We start from the raw sequence: 21,316 nt of genomic DNA on the forward strand, positions 1-21,316 counted from the left end.
ACGGAGTCCTCTCTTCGAATTTTACTGTTGGATCCGGGACTTTGCGGTTCACCTGTCGTGACCGAGTCTGACCACTAGGTTCTAGCCACGTGGACTTATACCCAATAAAATTGCGCCACGTAATAAAGAGCACTATAAAGTTTTCTCATTGGATAGACCGTCTGAGAGCATCCACGATTAGGGCTGCAAACGAACCGAACATGTTCGCGAGTTTTTCGAGCCGGCTCTATAAATATTCGATTCGTATTCGAACTTATCGAATTTGAGCCGAACTCGAACACGTTCGAACTTTTTTTCGAGCCGAACTCGAGCTCAAATTATTTTGTTCGATTCGCGAGCCTTAATATTTTATTAATATAATATAATATAATTATATATATATATATATATATATATATATATATTTCGAATATTTCGAGCATTTCGAGTTTTCAAACCTTAATATCCGAGCAATAATTCGAATAGTTCACGAATATATTCGAATATTTCGAGCCGAACTCGAACTCGAACTTCATTTCGAGCCGAGCTCGAGCCCAAATATTTGAAATTATCGAACTTCGAATCGAGCTCGAACTCGAATATACCTATTTCGAGCCGAATTCGAGCCTGACTTTTTTACTATTATTCGGCTCGATTCGGTTCGTTTGCACCCCTATCCACGATAACACCCACGAGTCATTAAAAAATCTAGGGTCTACTATCACATATTTATTATAACAACATATCTTTTTTATCCACCTTCTTTTTAACATTCAAACTCATTATTTATGGATCTCACAGTCCAATCAATCATCTTAAATTTTGTTTCATATTAAATAAATATGTTTTAAATATATTTTACATTATTTAAATCATTATTCTAATTTTTAAAATCATCTTACTTTTTAAAACCACTTTCTAATTTTTCAACGGTTTACAAATGTAAACAAAAAAAAATTTAAAAAACCAATCCTACTGTTGAAGGAAAAGTCAAAATTTTAAAATTTAGAAGCAAAATTAAAATAATTCAAAACAATTGACCGTCATGAGTGTTACATCTCATTATAGGTGCCTTGATAAATTTTTATTTGTGAATGAATTAATTTTATTTATATATATACTAAAAATAATATTTTGATATAAAAAATAATATTTTTTTATAGATAATCTAAATAAAAATATATCTAACAAAATTAACATATGAGATCGTCTAATAAAAAATTTTATATTTAATTTTTATTCATGACACTAAACACCTAAAATATTGTGTATTTTTATATTATTGTACTTTATAAAGGTTTTATTGAATCTGTTGCAAAAGATAAAAGCTTTAGACTTTCTCCACTTCTATATTAATAGTTGGCTAGTTGCCCGCTAGGTCATCCTAGGTTTTAGTTTAATATTATCTTGGTTATAAGGGGGTCCCCTCTCTATTTTTTCGCTAATTTTGTGAAAATAATCTCTATCTTGATTTGATTTATGAAAAAATTATTGTCATATCACATGTATTACTTTTTTTTTTTTGTAAATATAGATCGAGTCAACTCGTATCACAAGAAACTTGCTCAATAAAAAAATATATTTTATGTCAACCATTATCATAAATACTAATTATGTTACAATTTCACCATAAAATAGATTTAAAAATAATCATCCCCACGATGTGATGCCGATATATTCCAATGGTTGAAAAACAAACGGTAAATTAGAGAAAAATACATCTGTGCATGATTTGTTTAAGATTCAGTACCCAACAGAATTTTTTTATATTTTAGTACCTGACAAAAGACCACCTTAGTTTTTACTACATGTTTAATGTATTTTTACATTTTTACCCTTTTAATTAATAAAAAATATATAAATACTTATTTTTGTTGGACATTTTCTCTTTCCACTCATTAATCCCGATGCATTTGGATGACATGTATATTTAATTTAAATATTTTTTTATTAAAAAAACAAATTCACAACTAATTGAATTTTTTGAAATACTTAGTTTTGCTTGTGAAATACTTAGTTTCAATTTTAAAATACTTGATTCAGTAAATGAAATACTCAGAATGTTTATTAAAAACTGGATATTCGAATATGCATTAAAAAAAAAAAAATTCGCAACTAATTGAATTTTTTGAAATACTTAGTTTTACTTGTGAAATACTTAATTTAAATTTTAAAATACTTGATTTAGTAAATGAAATACTCAGAATGTGTATTAAAAAACTTGATATTCGAGTATTCATTTAAAAAAAACAAGTTCGCAACTAATTGAATTTTTTGAAATACTTAGTTTTACTTATGAAATACTTAATTTAAATATTAAAATACTTGATTTAGTAAATAAAATACTCAGAATGTGTATTAAAAAGCTGGATATTCGAATATGCATTTAAAAAAAACAAATTTGCAACTAATTGAATTTTTTGAAATACTTAGTTTTACTTGTGAAATACTTAATTTCAATTTTAAAATACTTGATTTAGTAAATGAATTACTCAGAATGTGTATTAAAAAACTGGATATTCGAGTATGCATTTAAAAAAAAAACAAGTTCGCAACTAATTGAATTTTTTGAAATACTTAGTTTTACCTCAGAATGTGTATTAAAAACTGGATATTCGAATATGCATTTAAAAAAACAAATTCGCAACTAATTGAATTTTTTGAAATACTTAGTTTTACTTGTGAAATACTTACTTTTAATTTTAAAATACTTGATTTAGTAAATGAAATACTCAAAATGTGTATTAAAAACTGGATATTCGAATATTCATTTAAAAAAAAAAACAAATTCGCAACTAATTGAATTTTTTGAAATACTTAGTTTTACTTGTAAAATAATTACTTTTAATTTTAAAATACTTGATTTAGTAAATGAAATACTCAGAATGTGTATTAAAAAACTGGATATTCGAATATGCATTTAAAAAAAATCGCAACTAATTGAATTTTTTGAAATACTTAGTTTTACTTATGAAATACTTAATTTTAATTTTAAAATACTTGATTTAGTAAATGAAATAATCAGAATGTGTATTAAAAAACTAGATATTCGAATATGCATTAAAAAAAATCCCAACTAATTGACTTTTTTGAAATACTTAGTTTTTCTTATGAAATACTTAATTTTAATTTTAGAATACTTGATTTAGTAAATGAATTACTCAGAATGTGTATTAAAAAACTGGATATTGGAATATCCAACGCAAGTTCACCAAATGCTCGCATTTCCATCCAAGATCCATTTGTATGACATGTTCATTTCATTTAATTATTTTTTTTATTGTTAAAAAAACAAATTCGCAACTAAGCATTGAATTTTTTCAAGTACTTAGTTTTACTTGCGAAATACCTAATTTCGATTTTAAAATAGTTGATTTGGTAAATAAGATACTCAGAATGGGTATTAAAATACTGGAAATTCGAATATGCAACGTAAGTTCACCAAATGCTCGCATTCTATCCAAGATGCATTTGGATGACATGTTCATTTTATTTAGATATTTTCTTTATTTTTTTTAAAAAAAATTCGCAACCAAGCATTGAACATTTTGAAGTAGTTACTTTTATTTGCGAAATACCAAATTTCAATTTTAAATACTTTATTTGCTAATTGAGATACTCATAAAAGTTAATAAAATAATGGATATTCTAGTAGGCAATGTAAGTTCACCAAGTGCTCGCATTTCTATCCAAAATGCATTTAGATTACATGTACTTTTCATTTAAATATATTTTTTTAATTTTTAAAAGAAAAAGAAATTCGCAACTAAGCATTGAATTTTTTGAAGTACTTAATTTTACTTGCCAAATACTTAATTTCAATTTTAAAATACTTGATTTGGTAAATGAAATATTTAGAATGCTGTATTAAAATACTGAATATTCGAATATGTAACGTAAGTTCACCAAATTCTCGCATCTCCATCCAAAATGCATTTGGATGACATGTTCATTTCATTTTAAAATACTTGATTTGGTAAATGAAATACTCAGAATGTTGTATTAAAATACTGGATATTCGAATATGCAACGTAAGTTCACCAAATGCTCGCATTTCCATCCAAGATGCATTTGGATGACATGTTCATTTCATTTAATTATTTTTTTATTGTTAAAAAAATAAATTCGTAACTAAGCATTGAACTTTTTGAAGTACTTAGTTTTACTTGCGAAATATCTAATTTCAATTTTAAAATACTTGATTTGGTAAATGAGATACTCAGAATGAGTATTAAAATACTGGATATTCGAATATGCGACGTAAGTTCACCAAGTGTTAGTCTTTCCTCGGAAGATACATTTGGATGACATATTCTTCTCATGTGATATCTATTTTGTAAAAAAAAAAATATCAAATTCTCAACTAAGCATGAAACTTTTAAAATACTTAGTTTACTTGATAAGTACCTAATTTTAGTTTCAAAATACTTGATTTTATAAATGAGATACTTAAAATAGATAATAAAATACTGGATATTCGAATATGCATTATGATGCAATTTCAGTGCAAATGAAATTTTAACAAATACATTGCTCATCACTTCTCATGAAATAAAAATAACAATTTATTTCGGTATACAAATAAAGAACTTAGTTTTACTCCGGGACAAGTATGCTACTATATTTTTGTTAAAAGTAAGTGCTTATTTTGATCTACAAACAACTTACTCTTACTCCACGATCAGTAATGAACTATTTCATTTCTTTAAATGACATTAATAAGTATTCTAATGAATCTTAGTTGAAAAAACCAATCATGACTAAATTTACGTTGCATATTCGAATATCCAATATTCTATCACATATTATGAGTATCTCATTTACCAAATCAAGTATTTTAAAATTAAAATTAGGTATTTCGCAAGAAAATTAGGTATTATTCTCAGTTATTCAATTTTTAGCAGCGATACTTCAGATGATTGTTTACTACTACGATTATTAAATAAAAACTCAATGAAATGGTTCAAGGATTAAATGATGAAATAAATAAGCTAGAATGATTGATTAAAGTTCAATTGAGAAATGAATTTATTGAGAATCTCGGTTCATATACCTCTCGCTAATCTACTTAATTCGTTCGACAATGATCTATGCTTTCGACGAGATTTCATATCCAATTGAACACGCCCTCTCAAGCTATGCCAAACTAATTCAACTCAGTGAAGTAATTAAATCTCTTTAATTATTTATCAAGGGTGAATTGCATGTCGTTTTATTAAATCCACTAGCTTTCGACCTACTGAACTATGACTATCGACGTATATCCGACTTCATATTTCTCTGTAAATTGTAAATCCACGGATTAAGTTACTCGTTCCTATCACGAGATATTCTCTCGAAGAACATTGTCCGGAAATCTTTAAATCTTCGCTCTAAGCCTTTTTTCTTTTTCAAAGCTTTTTGGCTGCTGAAAAGTCCTTGAACATGTCATCCAAATGCATATTGGATGGAAACGTGAGTACTTGGTGAACTTACTTTACATATTCGAATATCCAGTATTTTAATACTCATTATGAGTATCTCATTTACCAAATCAAGTATTTTAAAACTGAAATTAATTATTTCGCAAGTAAAACTAAGTACTTGAAAAAGTTCAATGCTTAGTTGCGAATTTGTTTTTCTTTTAAAAATAAAAAAAATATTTAAATGAAATGTACATGTCATCCAAATGGATCTTGGATGGAAATGCGAGTACTTGGTGAACTTACATTGCCTACTAGAATATCCAGTATTTTAACACACATTCTGAGTATCTCATTTACCAAATCAAGTATTTTAAAATGAAATGAACATGTCATCCAAATACATCTTGGAAGGAAATGCGAGCATTTGGTGAACTTACGTTACATATTCGATATCCAGTATTTTAATACAACATTCTAAGTATTTCATTTACCAAATCAAGTATTTTAAAATTTAAATTAGGTATTTGGCAAGTAAAACTAAGTGCTTCAAAAAGTTCAATGCTTGGTTGCGAATTTGTTTTTCTTTTAAAAATTAAAAAAAATTATTTAAATGAAATGTAGATGTAATCTAAATGCATCTTGGATAGAAATGAGAGCTCTTGGTGAACTTACATTGCCTACTAGAATATCCAGTATTTTATTAACTTTTATTAGTATCTCAATTACCAAATCAAGTATTTAAAATTGAAATTAGGTATTTCGCAAATAAAAGTAAGTATTTCAAAATGTTCATTGCATTAGTTGCGATTTTTTTCAAAAAAAATAAAGAAAATTTCTAAATAAAATGAACATGTCATCCAAATGCATCTTGGATAGAATGCGAGCATTTGGTGAACTTACGTTGCATATTCGAATTTCCAGTATTTTAATACTCATTCTAAGTATCTCATTTACCAAATCAACTATTTTAAAATCGAAATTAGGTATTTCGCAAGTAAAACTAAGTACTTGAAAAAGTTCAATGCTTAGTTGCGAATTTGTTTTTTAACAATAAAAAAATAATTAAATGAAATGAACATGTCATCCAAATGGATCTTGGATGGAAATGCGAGCATTTGGTGAACTTGCGTTGGATATTCCAATATCCAGTTTTTTAATACACATTCTGAGTATTTCATTTACTAAATCAAGTATTTTAAAATTAAAATTAAGTATTTCATAAGAAAAACTAAGTATTTCAAAAAAATCAATTAGTTGCGATTTTTTTTTAATGCATATTCGAATATCCAGTTTTTTAATACACATTCTAATTATTTCATTTACTAAATCAAGTATTTTAAAATTAAAATTAAGTATTTCATAAGTAAAACTAAGTATTTCAAAAAATTCAATTAGTTGAGATTTTTTTTAAACGCATATTCGAATATCCAGTTTTTTTAATACACATTCTGAGTATTTCATTTACTAAATCAAGTATTTTAAAATTAAAATTAATTATTTCACAAGTAAAACTAAGTATTTCAAAAAATTCAATTAGTTGCGAATTTGTTTTTTTTAAAATGAATATTCGAATATCCAGTTTTTAATACACATTCTGAGTATTTCATTTACTAAATCAATTATTTTAAAATTAAAAGTAAGTATTTCACAAGTAAAACTAAGTATTTCAAAAAATTCAATTAGTTACGAATTTGTTTTTTTTTTAAATGCATATTCGAATATCCAGCTTTTTAATACACATTCTGAGGTAAAACTAAGTATTTCAAAAAATTAAATTAGTTGCGAACTTGTTTTTTTTATATGCATACTCGAATATCCAGTTTTTTAATACACATTCTGAGTATTTCATTTACTAAATCAAGTATTGTAAAATTGAAATTAAGTATTTCACAAGTAAAACTAAGTATTTCAAAAAATTCAATTAGTTGCGAATTTGTTTTTTTTTTAATGCATGTTCGAATATCCAGCTTTTTAATACACATTCCGAGTATTTCATTTACTAAATCAAGTATTTTAATATTTAAATCAAGTATTTCAGAAGTAAAACTAAGTATTTCAAAAAAATCAATTAGTTGCGAACTTGTTTTCTTTTAAATGCATACTCGAATATCCAGTTTTTTAATACACATTCTGAGTATTTCATTTACTAAATCAAGTATTTTAAAATTGAAATTAAGTATTTCACAAGTAAAACTAAGTATTTCAAAAAATTCAATTAGTTGCGAATTTGTTTTTTTTTTTAAATGCATATTCGAATATCCAGTTTTTAATAAACATTCTGAGTATTTCATTTACTGAATCAAGTATTTTAAAATTGAAATTAAGTATTTTACAAGCAAAACTAAGTATTTCAAAAAATTCAATTAGTTGTGAATTTGTTTTTTTAATAAAAAAATATTTAAATTAAATATACATGTCATCCAAATGCATCGGGATTGATGAGTGGAAAGAGAAAATGTCCAACAAAAATAAGTATTTATATATTTTTTATTAATTAAAAGGGTAAAAATGTCAAAATACATTAAACATGTAGTAAAAACTAAGGTGGTCTTTTGTCAGGTACTAAAATACAAAAAAATTCTGTTGGGTACTGAATCTTAAACAAATCATGCACAGATGTATTTTTCTCTAATTTACCCAAAAACAAATTTAAAAATATACATTTCTAGTTTAGAATTGAAGGCTGCCAAGTGCCAGCATAACGGAAAAAGGACCTCTTTCCCACATCAGAATTTTTAACACACACGGTGATGGTTGAGAGATCCTACATAGATTATATGTTTTCTTTCAATTTACAGAGAAAAATAAGTAAAAAGAAGAGGGCGTCTGCATCAGAAGCCAAAACCAACTCTACACTCTGATTTCCAAAAGTAAAAGTTCTACGCTATGCTCGAGGAGCTAAAAGCGACCTTTCCTTCTCCGGTTATGTCAAACTGAGCTTGTTCTTCGGAGCTGGTATCTCGGTTTGGGAAAATCAAGAACCATCAGCTCATCAAATTCCTGACAAATACAGAAACAAACATCAGACGTCACTGCACTTTTGCTTTCTTCGCATTGACACAAATGAAAATCAAGTCCAATTAACTATTCACGATTCAAAAGTTATACATCCTTAAGAGACTGTATCTTCTGAAAGTCTACAAGTTGGCTGATGAAACCCAGCAAAACACACATCAGCGCTTGAATAACACGACACGCCCCATATACAGGAGCCGACCTATCCCAGAAGAGCCAATCTGACTCTCTTCAACTTTGGAAAAATGTATGCCTGTACAGAACAATGGCCTTTACCATTTTGCTGATTGATTAACTATTCCTATTTCCTAATATGTCCACCGAAAAAGCAATAGAAGCCCACAAAAATTCAGCAACAAATGTTTGCCAGTTAAGATACAATAGCACTAGGTTTACAAAAGATGCTTTATCCAGCAGTACCTTTAAAAGTGTTTCTGTTTTTTCTTTATAAATAGAAGCATTCTAAGTTTTCATAGAACAGCGAGTCAGGTATTTTTAAGCTTTTAATCGATAAGCTGAAGGAGAATCCTAAATGCCACATGTGCTACTGGCTTCCTTAAGCGTTTTAAAAATAAAAGCACTCTTGAAAAAAGAAAACGTTTTCCTTACAAAAACTACTCCATCCAAATGCACTCATTATCTCCACAAAACTATTCGCAGCTATAAAAAATGAGAGTTCTGTTTCCACCACTGCCTGTTATTGCGGTAACTAGGCATTCACAAGTTTTTATCATATTTTAACTATTGTAACACTTTAAAAGCCGACCAAATTATCTAAGCAGACAACATTTCCTACAATAAATACGCGATTGAATGCAAAATACTTAATTGCTTCACCAATATGCTCTGACAAAGCATCACAGCACGCATACAGTAGTAGGATAATGAGGTATATACAGAGGCTACTTACCTTTTCTTTTATAAGCTTCAGATTCTCTTCTTCAAGACGTGAAACCTTGCTCACCAACTCATTGTGATAAGCCTGTTCCACATCATTAGTATTTCAAAATATGAAGATATTCGTGCAAAGAAAGTAAAATACTACGATTAAAATCCTGCCTGCTTTTTTGCTCGCGAACGGGCAGCTGACTCCCTATTCTTAATTTTTCGTCTAAGCCTCCTCTCAATGGTCTTCTCAAGGTCTATCGAGTCTCTTCCCCGACCTGGCATTGAAGTATCCGACAATGTATCAATTGAGGCAGAAGACGACAACCTCATTTGGGTCGGGAAATTGTGAGAGACCAATGCACTATCCAAAGACATGGCAGTTTCAAGGGAAGCATCAGCCACACACATCTCAGCTTTTACCAAGAAATCTTCCAAAGTGGTCTCCCAAAGAGTCGGCCCTTGTTCTTGACCACTCATATTCTCCAAATTCCTCATCTTGTAGAATCGTTGTATGTCCCTCCACACCTCATTAACAGTCTTACCTTTTAATGTCCTCACAAGGGACAGGCTGGCTTGGTGCTGCATCGAGGCTGCAGGGGAAGCACTTCTCAGGTCCATTCCAGATGAATGTCTCACCTCAGCAGTCGACACATTTTTAAGCAATTCATCGAGATTCATGCTGCCTAATGGTTTACCTAGATCGCCTAACTGATTTTCCACTTCATCAAGTGTGAGGCCAAACCATGAGCTTTTTCGTGCCCATGGATGATGTACGTGAGATTGCTGCCCACTTCCACTCACATGAGAATTCATCGTCTGAATTCCCATTCACTCTTAGGCGGAAAACAAATGAGAGGGCCAGAGTAACCAAGAAAAGGAGCTAAAAAGGACCAAACAAAACAAAAAAATAAGTCACCTTTAGGAACCACAAGAAATGGTTGATTTAATACCGACTTTCACTTTTAAGCCCTCGACATCTATCCATACTAGAGGATACACGCATGTAAGCCAAGTAGCTTTCCTTCAAGAAATTTTTTAAAAAAAACTCAGATGCATTAATCAACCAATCAGTACAAGCCTACAAGATGCAATTGCTTTGCCGATATACAGGGCTCGAATTGTGTCAGTCAGTGTAAGCAGCATGGGGAAAACTAGCATTCCCAGGCAATCAAACTCGAAAAAGCATTCTAAAAATTTGAGAGAATCAGGGTTACAGTAGTCCACATGAACAAAATAATTCAAAACTCACCAAAACACAGAGAAAGCTAATGGAAGGCCGAAAGGCAAAATCTTGAATAACCCTGGAGCCCTAATGGGAGACAAAAAGTTGACAATAAAAGGGGGAAAATCCATTTCAACATTAAGAACAATCAACCGACGATCACAACACAGTAAAAACAGAGAAGAAACAACCTTGATTATAGAGGAAACAGCACAAATACCTGGCAGCAAAAGAGGATCTGATGATCAGATTTTTTTTGGCAAGTTGCCGACCAGACCATTGATTATTGATAATATATAATTATAATAACGATTGTTATTTCTTTTTTGTTTGTGCTAAGGATAAAAGTTAAATATTTCCAACTTTATGATTTAATTACACCCGACGATTTCATTAAAAAAGAAAAAAAAAAGGTATTATTTTTGTATACTATATATATATATATATAATATATGATTATGTCTATTGTGAGATGATTTCACGAATCCTTATATATGAGACGAGTCAACCCTAGCGATATTCACAATAAAAAGTAATACTCTTAGCATAAAAAGTAATAATTTTCCATGGATGAATTGACACAAATAATATATATGTCTCCCAAAATATGACCTGTGAGACCGTCTCACACAAGTTTTTACCAAAATATAATTATTTCATGAACAAACATATTCATAATATATATATTGGCAAAAATTTGTGTGAGATGGTCTCACGAGTCATATTTTGGGAGACATATATTTTATTAGGGACATCCATGAAAAAATATTACTTTTTATGTTAAGATTATTACTTTTAATTATGAATATCGGTAGGGTTAACTCAACTCACAAATAAAAATTTGTGAGACTATCTCACAAAAAACTTATTTTTATATTTTGCCCCTTCACACTATCAACAATGTTCATTTTAAAGTGTACTTCTTGTTCAACCAATTCATATTTTGATTGTTTTTTTTTTTAACAAATGCATATTTTTGTTTTTATTTCAAATTTAATGTGTGAGTATAACATTTAACAAGATAGTTAATTGAATGCATCGTTACAGATATTTGATATAAATTCATTACAACAAAATAAAATTAAAAAATCTAAAATCTTCGAACAAATTTTTTGAAATAAAAAATAAAATCGATATTTTTCATCAATGAATATTAATAATTTTATATTTCAATCGTATAAAACTAGAGTTCTATATTAACTTGAACAATACATTTTGATAAAATCTTGCAAATTATGAAAAATCGAATATGTGATATTAACTCGAATACTAATCGAGAAATTAAATATTGTTTGTCAAAAGTTAAAGATAATAGTACAATATAACTAAAAACATTTGAATCACCAAAATACTACATTTTTAATAAAATCTAACTAATAAGTCAAAAGTTTACTCATGATTTCCAACATCGCCTTTGATTTAGTTGATTGTTATGGATAGTGGAAATATAGATATGAGAGGATGAATTTTAATGTTTTGTTCATCAGATGATATGTCTCTTTATAGAGTACATTTACAGAATTTGAATAACTGATAATATGGTAAAATATAAATCATACTACAATAATCATATATAATACTTTGAACATAATATTCTCTTTTATGTGATTATCGACTCAACAACTTATTTTAAGAGATGCGGGGGCTCAAACCTTGTCTCATTAAAATATTCTTAGTAAAAACTAAAGGTGAAAACATGAACGAAAGAAAAAAAGTACAACAATATATATTTTCCCGATCTCAATCATTTGAGATCTTTCAACTGATACAAATCTTGTGCAACAATTTCTTGAATGTTGAAATTGAAAATGTCTTTGTAAATAAGATGATGGACGTCAATATCATCATTTTTTAAGCTCATGTGTATAGAAGAACTTTGGTGAACAATTCGTTCTATCACATTTGATAAGCCTCTTTTTAACTATGCAATGCAAGCAACATTATCTTTAAATATTATTATTGGGCTATATTTGGTTGTTGGCAACCCACATGATTCTTGAATTTGTTATGTCATTGATCTCAATCACACACACTTCAGACTTGCAGAAAGATATCATTCAATTGCATATCCAACTAAAAAAGACTTTGATTTTGTCGAATAAAATAATCTCATATAAATTGTACCACGTAAGTAACGAAATACGTGTTTACATCATTCCAATATCTTCGGGTTGGACATGAGTTGTATCTTGATAAAAGATTAACAGAAAACGCTATATATGGGCAAATACAATTTGCGAGATATAATAATGCTCCAATCGCACTTAGATATGATATTTCTAGACCAATGATTTTTTCTTCATTTTCAAGTGGTAAAAAATGATCTTTGTTAGCATCAAGTTATTCGGGGAAAAAAAAAAGTCATTCTAGTGTATGTGCTTTGTCTATATAAAAGCTCTTTAATATTTTTTTTCATGTATATGATGACTGATAAACAAATATTATCTCTTATAATGTTCAATTTGTAGTCTTAGACAAAATTTTGTATTTCCTAAATCTTTCGTCTCAAACTCATTTTTCAAGTAATCAATAATTTTGGTAAGCTCTTCTGGAGTGTCAATAAGATTTAGATCATCAACATATACCGTCATAACTGCAAAAACCTCATATGTCCTATTTAGAAAAAACACGAACATATAAGAATATTTATGTACCCTTCTTTCAACAAATATTTACTAGGACAATTGTACCACATACGACCAGATTGCTTTAATCTATATAAGAATTTATGCAATTTTACTGATAACGTAGCCTTGAGTGCTTCACTATTTTATTTCGATAGTTGGAATCGTTCACGAACTTTCATATATATATATATATATATATATATATATATATATATATATATATATATATATATATATATATATATATATATATATATATATATATCACTATTAAGTGAACCATAAAAATAAGCAGTCGCAACATCCATAAGTAGCATATCAAGACTTTCTGATATTGCTAAACTGATTTTCTCTATATGTATTTTACATTTCATCTGTCTAAATTCAACATGTAAATCATGATTTTGTACTCAATTTGAGTTAATTGATATCATGCACATATAAATCAATATGTTAATTTAATGAGTGAGTCTCATGTGAGACCGTCTCACGGATCTTAACCTGTGAGACGGGTCAACCCGACTTATATTCACAATAAAAAGCAATACTCTTAGCATAAAAAATAATACATTTTCATGGATATCCCAAATAAGAGATCCGTCTCACAAATACAACCCGTGAGACCGTCTCACACAAGTTTTTGACTAATTTAATATGTTTGTACGTAAAGTTTCTCAAATTAATGCTCCAACTTTGTTAATTATTTTGTGCCCAAACTTGTATAATAAATGTTGGAAATTAATAAAAAATTTATATTCAAAATATTAGATTTTTTAATCGAATTTAAAATAATTATAGTTGAATATTATATTTTGAAATTTTTCGTATCAAATTTTTAAAGTAAAAAAAAATATTTTACATCGATTAAAAAATGGAGAAATTGCTCATAAATCTCTAAACCCAAACTTAACTTGCCCCTAACTCCCTAGCCATCAAAAACTCTCTTTTAACTCTCTAAACCTATAAAATTGACAAAACTACCCTTATTCTCTATTTTCTGGTAATTGATCCTCCACGCTTTCAAAATGGTATCAGAGCTTATAAAAAGCCCCGAGCCTCTATCGTGTGATCTGACACGAAGCACGACTCTCCGTAGGGGATAACCTAGGCTCTTCTGCAGAGTTTGAGGTTAGCAAACTGATAGGTATCTTTGTGGGTGTCACCTCGTGATTGATCACATGATCCCTCATCTCCTGATGCGAAGGGTGGAGCTCTGAGTTGAGGCACTGTACACAAAATGGTCTCGTGATTGATCACATGATCCCTCATCTCCTGATGCGAAAGGTGGAGCTCTGAGTTGAGGCACTGTACACAAAATGGTATCAGAGCCAAGGTTGAATTATTTCAAACACAAATTTTAGTATTACTAGTAACTAATTGTATGAGAAGGAGAATTTCGAAAAAATTATGAATCCGAACTTCGGTTCGAGAAAATTAATTTACAAAGAATATTCCAATATTTTGGAATATAAACAAGGTCATCTAACTATTGTTAGAACTTAGATATCAGAAACAGCAAGGGAAGCTACTGCACCCTCACGTAAACTTATGATTCAAAATAATAAGTTTTTGGAGAGAGTTCCAGATTCCTCTAAGCTCTCTTTAGATCTTAGAGAAATTCAGAAGACAGTCCAAAATTATGGCAATATGCTATATTTTGTACCACAACGAGTTGAGAAAATCCTTGAAACCCAGGAAGAAATTCTTGGAATATTAAAGGATATTCAAACAAGAATTCAGAAACTGGAACAACAACCCAGTTCCAGTAGACGAACTTCAGGAGGTTGGTTACCACCATCCTTTGGTACTGAACCTTTGTTACATCAACAAGAGAAGGCCAGAGTGGTCTCAATCTAATCAAGTCTGTCTCAGAAAAGAAATTCATCTGATGACAACCTTAGAAAGGATTGGTCTAGAGGACCTACAAGAGCTTGCAGAATCTTTCGCAAATCTCAAAGTAGTAGATCTAAGGATGAACACAGCAGTAGGTGAAACACCACCTGCTATAACCTGGTCATCTTCACAAGAACCACCCAGGGAAAGTGTGGGATCTCAGAATGTGAACATGAGAGAATCTCAATCTGATTTCTATACTGGTGGAGGATCACACCCAGCAGGGACAAGGGCAAGGAGAAATCAAATTCCTTTGCACCAAACAACCTATGGGAAAACTGTTTTGGATCCTATACATCCTTACGAGGTTATGCTTAACCTTGATGTATTAGACTTCAAAAACAGAGAAGATCTCATAGATGATTGGACATCTGCTATGAGAATTGCAGCAGGGACTCTCGATCTCAATAAAGAAGGATTCATTAAACTTTTGGAAATGAGTCTAATGGGATCAGTGAAAATTGCTTGGGAAATGACTTCATTAGACATGAAGGAGTCAGTCCTAGCTGGTGAATCTCTTAGTGAGATCGCTGGAAAAATGGCTACCCTATTTAAAGCACATTTTATAGGGGTAGACTATTTCAACAGTCAAGATACAGAGAAGAAGAAGAAATACACTCAAGCTATGTATAGTCTTGAATTACATGACATATGTCTAGTGGATGAATACATTATGTTATTCACTAAATATAGATGAAGTTCAGGAGTCGAAGAAGATATAGCGATGCAGCTTTTCTTCGCAAAAATGCCAAGCCCTTGGAGAGAAATGCTTATAAGGGAATACGTACCTGCTAATCCAGATACGTTGGCAAGAAGAGCCTCTTTCCTTAAAGGAAAATTGGCAGAATGGTGCCATATGGCAGCATTACAAAAGAATTGCAAACGCTTAAGGGGTATCAACAAAAGAACTCCTTTGTGTTGTAAGGAAAATGATCTTCCAACAATCATTGGAAGTAAACTACAGAAGCATAAAAGGAAGAGTTTCAGGACTCATCCTTATGCCTGAAGTGGGAGGAGTTCCTGGAAACCAAGAACGGTATGATCTAGACAGAAAGCCAGATCTTATAAATCTGGACAAAGAAGCGGACCATCAAGAAGTAGGATATCATCCCAAGCATCGAGTTCATCTCGAAGCACAGGAAGAACACCTACAAAGAAAACTTTCAGAAGAGCTCATACTCGGGCTAATGAAAGTTTCAAGGACTGTAATTGCTGGACATGTGGAGCAAGAGGTCATATCTCGACTAACTGTCCAGAAAATGAAAAGAGAGGTATTAAACGCTTTGATCCTACCCCGGATATTGAAGAAGCAGTTTATTACCAAGATCTTATTCAAGTATACCGATTTGAGGACATGGCCTCAGATGAAAGTATATATGACGAAGAAGAAGTCTTAAGTCAGGAAGAATCTGATGGAACAGAATCGGAATCTGACTGAAGACGAGGTGTTTCGACACGAAACACACAAAGATCTGTCTGGATTTTTCAGCCAGACTACAATATCTCATAACATGGTTCAAAGAATCATGAGAGAAAATCCGAGTCTACAGAGATATCAAGGTTTCTCTGCGGGACAGGTAGAAAAATTCTTAGGAATTCTTGGCCTAAGAAATAGAAAGCATCATCTAATCTATAAAGTTTCTAGAAGGGAAATGTAGTAGCCCGAATTCCAAATTGGGTAATTAACGGATTAATGGTGATTAAGAAGGTTTAATGTGTAATTTTGACCGTGGTCATGATCGGACGGACCGAAGATGGTTCGGTAGCACCGAAGAGTTCGGACGATCCGAAGTGGGTTCGGTGGATCCGATCATGAGGTGTCAAGAGTTGATCGACACGTCAGTTTACATGCAAGTTCGGATGATCCGAAGTGTTGGTTCGGTGGATCCGATCATGAGGTGTCAAGAGCCGATGGACACGTAGGAGTTCGGACGTTCCGAAGTGGGTTCGGTGGATCCGAACATAGCCTATAAATAGTGCTCGGATTTCCTCATTTTGCATTGCAAATTCTTGAGTTGTGTCTCATATTTGAGAAGTTTGGAAGGTTTCTAGGGTTAGTTGTCGGTCGAGCGATAGCCAAGAGCTGCCAGGATTGGTAGCGTAGCGACGCCTGAGTTACGAGGCAATCGACATCAAAGGGCTGTCGACGGACGAAGGTAAACCCTAAACCTTTGGTAGTACTGGTTTTGCTAGTCGAGCATGGTAGTATTGTTCATTGGGTATGCTTTTGATGCGTAGGCTTGTTCTAGACCTGATTAGCGGTGTTGCGTAAGGCTAGGCTTGCTGTGATAGAGGTACGAAAGTACTATCCGAGATATCCTGGTCGAGTATACATCCTTATATGTGTTGCATGATTATGTGGTGCATTGATATATGTCATATGATGCATGCTATTATGTCACGTTTTATGATGCATGTTACATTTCATGTTGAGCCGTATCTCCTTCGAGATAGCCTTTACTGTTGAGCTGTATCTCTTTCGAGATAAGCTATATCTTGTGGGGCCGCTCAGCCCTGTCTTGTCTTGTGGACGCATGGACACCGAGAGTACACAGTGGCCGACGGGTCCGGAGGGCTTCGGTGATCCGGGACATTTTAGGTCCACGTCTGTTCTTGTAGTGGATGCAGTGACCCAGAGGAGTACCGCGCGGCACTATCCACTTGGCGCCTCTAGACTGAGCATTTTGAGATCCTTTGTTACTCCTGTTTCTTGACTACCCTGGTATCATATCATAGCATGTGCATTTCATATAGGCTTGTATACTCATGCTTTTGTACTGGGCGTTCTTATCGCTCACGTCCTCGGTTTTGTTTATCTTGGACACCCCATTTCCCACGGGGCAGGCCTCAGGTTGGATGGCTCAGGAAGAGCAGGAGGAGGACAGTGAGTAGCTGGTTGGTTTAGTTTTCAGTACTATTCTATTCGATATGGTTGTACCGAATATATTTTGAGATTGTTCTGATTTCGATTGGGTTGTATAACTATTTGTCGTTGGCCATATTTCTGCTGTTATCTCTGATTATTATTAATTAAGTTAATTGCATGCTTAGTTCTTGATTAGTAGGTGATTCTGGAACGGGTCACTACAGGAAATGACAATCCCGATGGAACTTACAGGAAATAGAATGGAGATGCAGTTAATTCCTTACGAAGAAATTAAGGAAGAATTACAAAAACTCAAGATAGAAGTAGCAAGGACTATGTCCTGGATTCATATTGAAGCAATCCAGATTATGATAAATGCTACTTTCAGAGAAGGGATAGATTCGTCTATTGATATTGCTATATGCGATAAAAGAATGGGGAGTCTACAAGATTCAGTTCTGGGAACAATCTCAGGAAATCTCTGTGCGGGAAAGATTGTAGGAGTAATCTATCCAAGGATAGCCTACAACCTGGCAGATCGAGATTTCAGTCGAGCCTTGACATTGCATCATAAGTTCAAGGAAAAAAGGCTGATGAAAGAAGGTAATAGACCATATTCTATTACCTATCAAATTTCATATGCTCTATCTAATACACATCATTCTTAATTGTTTATTAGAAATGATTTTATTGAAATCCCTGAGATATTTGGAAAAGTTGCTCAGGCAATTTATCCAGAAAGAGTCGAGTTTCCTTTAATACAGGAAACAGATATCCAGATCCAAGACAAACCAATTCTACAGAGGAATCAAAGTCTTAGACTGGATCAAGAAGACTATCTTTTCAAGGAGATAGAATTACAAGTTATAGATGGGATAAAAATCCTGTCATAGAAACCCAACAGGAGCTGAAAAGTTTTTCTACACTAGGAAAACTCAGATGCCCAGAAGGTTGGAAGGAAGTAGAAATAATATTTGATATTACAAAACAAAGGAATCAATTTCCTTGTAATTCAATATACTATTTGGAACAACCAATGATAAGAACTTGCCAAGGACTGGAATGTTATACATTCCAGTAGGAATGTTATATGAACAATATAAGGCATAATATTTTGCTGCTTATATTGATTCAGGGGCTGGAATCTGCACGGCAAAACGAGGAGTTTTTCCAAATAATTTGGAAGAAGAACTACCAAAGATTGCTGGAAGAGATTTTATCAGAAGAATCTTAATCTTATGTAAAGGGATTAAGGTGACTGAAATTATGATTGGCGGTGCTGGACAAACACCTTGGTATAAGGTAAAGACACCACCAATTTATTTTCATGATACAGGAGCTGACATATTGTTAGGAAATAATTTCCTACAAATGTTCAAGTCCTATACACAATAAAATAAGACTAGAAGATTAGTGTTCACAACACCATGTGATCACAGGATCATAGTCCAAAGACTTAGGGAGGCAATTTACAGAAAATTGTCAATCCAGTTTCGCAGCAAGCGTGGTGATTCAGGAAAACTACTGAACCCAAAAATGAAGGATACAAGACGGTTTGGAGAAACAATGCTCCAGTTAAGAGCTGATAAATAACTCCAACCAGGTGATATAGAATGCCTTAAGATAACTCTACATACAAATGAAGTAGAGTTTGAAGCTAAGGTATCATTGGAAGATGTCAAGAAGAGGATCAAAAAAAATTATAATGAAGATCCTTTGGTATGGTGGGACAGAAATCAACTCAGGGCTTGTCTTAAGATCAAGGAAGGCAAAGAGTATGAATTTGTCCGTTGCAAACCCATCCCAATGAACATTATTGATCAAAGGGATATGCATATTATAATCAAGGAACATTTGGACCTTGGTTTGATCAAAGCAGGTATGTCACCATATAGCAGTCCAGGTTTTCTGGTAAGAAATCATGGTGAGATTAAACGAAGTAAACCCAGATTAGTTATTAATTATCAAGAAATTAATAAGATTATGAAGTTTGATGGATATTTTATACTAAGCAGAGAACATCTAATTAGTTGCATACGCAATGCCAAGATATTCTCTAAATTTGATTGTAAGTCCGGATTTTATCAGATTCGGATGGAGGAAGGAAGCAAGAAATTCACAGCTTTCTCCACACCTCAAGGACATTATATCTGGGAGGTATTACCAATGGGATTGGCTAAATCACCACAGATATTTCAAAGGAAAATGGATAATCTTTTTAAAGATTATTTTAAGTTTATGTTTGTTTACATCGACGATGTTTTGATAGCATCTAGAGATATGAATGAACATGTTAAGCATTTAGAGATTTTCTCTAATGTTTGCAAGAAAGAAGGACTGGTCTTATCAGAAAAGAAAGCTGTCATTGCTACAAGAAAGATTGAATTCCTCGGAATTGAAATCGATGAGTCAGAAATAATTCTGCAAGACCACATAGTTGAAAAGGTGCAGAATTTTCCAGAAAGTCTCAAAGACAAGAAACAACTTCAAAGTTTCTTAGGAGTTGTTAATTTTGCTGGGATGTTCATAAAAAACCTAGCAAAACACAGGAAAGTGTTCAGTCCATTATTGAAAAAAGATGCAAGATTCATATGGACAAAAGAACACACAGAAGGACTTATCCATTTAAAGAAGATTTGTAAAAATCTTCCAAAAACGGCTATTCCTCAAGACGAAGATGATCTGGTATTGTATACCGATGCCAGTGATCATTGGTGGGCAGCGATTCTTACTAAGCTCACACCAGATGGGGAACAACTATGTAGATATTGCAGTGGGTTATTCTCAGATGCAGAAGCCATTAGATGACATATCAACGAAAAGGAATTTTATGCAGTAAAAAGGGCTTTTGAAAAATGGCCATTATTTCTACTTGCAAAGAAATTCACTTTGAAAGTTGATAACACACAAGTTAAAGCTTTTTTAAGGAATAGAATTGAGTCTAAACCTGAGAAGGCTAGATTATTACGATGGCAAACACTATGTCAGAATTATATTTTTGATATTGTGATAATCAAATCTCATGAAAATATTCTTGCAGATTTTTTGACAAGAGATGGACAGCATTGACATTGATGCTATTATCAAGAGGCAGAGGCATTTGAGGGAACACCTTGAAATGCTTCAAACCGAGTTCAACAAGTTAGCTGTAAACGCAGAAGTTGCGGGAAGGCTACAACAAGCTGATAAGAGAATTGTCTCTGATCGAATTACAGGGTGTTTACAAGCATATACTCAGTTATGGTCTGTAATGCAAAGGCCTATCCTCCAAGGCATTGAGAAACCATTGGTTTCCCAAATGGAGAGTTTTCGAGTACAGGACTCTATACCTGTAGCGGGGGATTCAAATACCCCTTGCACAAGTGTTAAGTCGGGATCATCTCCAGATGAGTCGGCTGAAACAAAAATTGAGACTCCTGAT

General features: G+C 32.0%; 1 protein-coding gene across 6 annotated transcripts; it reads right to left on the reverse strand.

Annotated features, from left to right (window-relative positions):
- Window positions 1-8,083: 8,083 nt before the first annotated feature.
- Window positions 8,084-10,773, reverse strand: LOC140833652 (ABSCISIC ACID-INSENSITIVE 5-like protein 2). 6 transcript variants are annotated; one of them, XR_012118519.1, is made up of 4 exons: window positions 10,730-10,744; window positions 10,537-10,596; window positions 9,310-10,167; window positions 8,084-8,384 (listed from the first exon to the last, which is right to left on the reverse strand). XR_012118519.1 is itself a non-coding variant. In XM_073197986.1 (3 exons), the coding sequence occupies exons 1-3, from the start codon at window positions 10,113-10,115 to the stop codon at window positions 8,313-8,315; spliced, it is 801 nt and encodes a 266-aa protein (XP_073054087.1). In that variant the 5' UTR covers window positions 10,116-10,694; the 3' UTR covers window positions 8,084-8,312. The 6 variants fall into 6 exon arrangements, 1 of the variants encoding a protein (XP_073054087.1); XR_012118520.1 differs by lacking the exon at window positions 10,537-10,596 and having other exon boundaries at window positions 10,730-10,773; XR_012118516.1 differs by having other exon boundaries at window positions 9,310-10,596; window positions 10,730-10,758.
- Window positions 10,774-21,316: the final 10,543 nt, after the last annotated feature.

The sequence above is a fragment of the Primulina eburnea genome, chromosome 1 (genome assembly GCF_022965805.1).
Source record: "Primulina eburnea isolate SZY01 chromosome 1, ASM2296580v1, whole genome shotgun sequence".
Lineage (NCBI taxonomy): Eukaryota > Viridiplantae > Streptophyta > Magnoliopsida > Lamiales > Gesneriaceae > Primulina > Primulina eburnea.

Bases quoted from the DNA above. Each gene is read 5' to 3' on its own strand.
- LOC140833652 (XM_073197986.1), bottom strand. From the start codon at position 10,115: ATGGGAATTCAGACGATGAATTCTCATGTGAGTGGAAGTGGGCAGCAA. The intron at 9,382-9,458 runs GCAGGATTTTAA...GATGTGGAACAG, and splicing joins GTTCGCGAGCAAAAAAGCAG to GCTTATCACAATGAGTTGGT. The intron at 8,385-9,309 runs GTAAGTAGCCTC...TGTATTTGTCAG, and splicing joins TGAAGCTTATAAAAGAAAAG to GAATTTGATGAGCTGATGGT.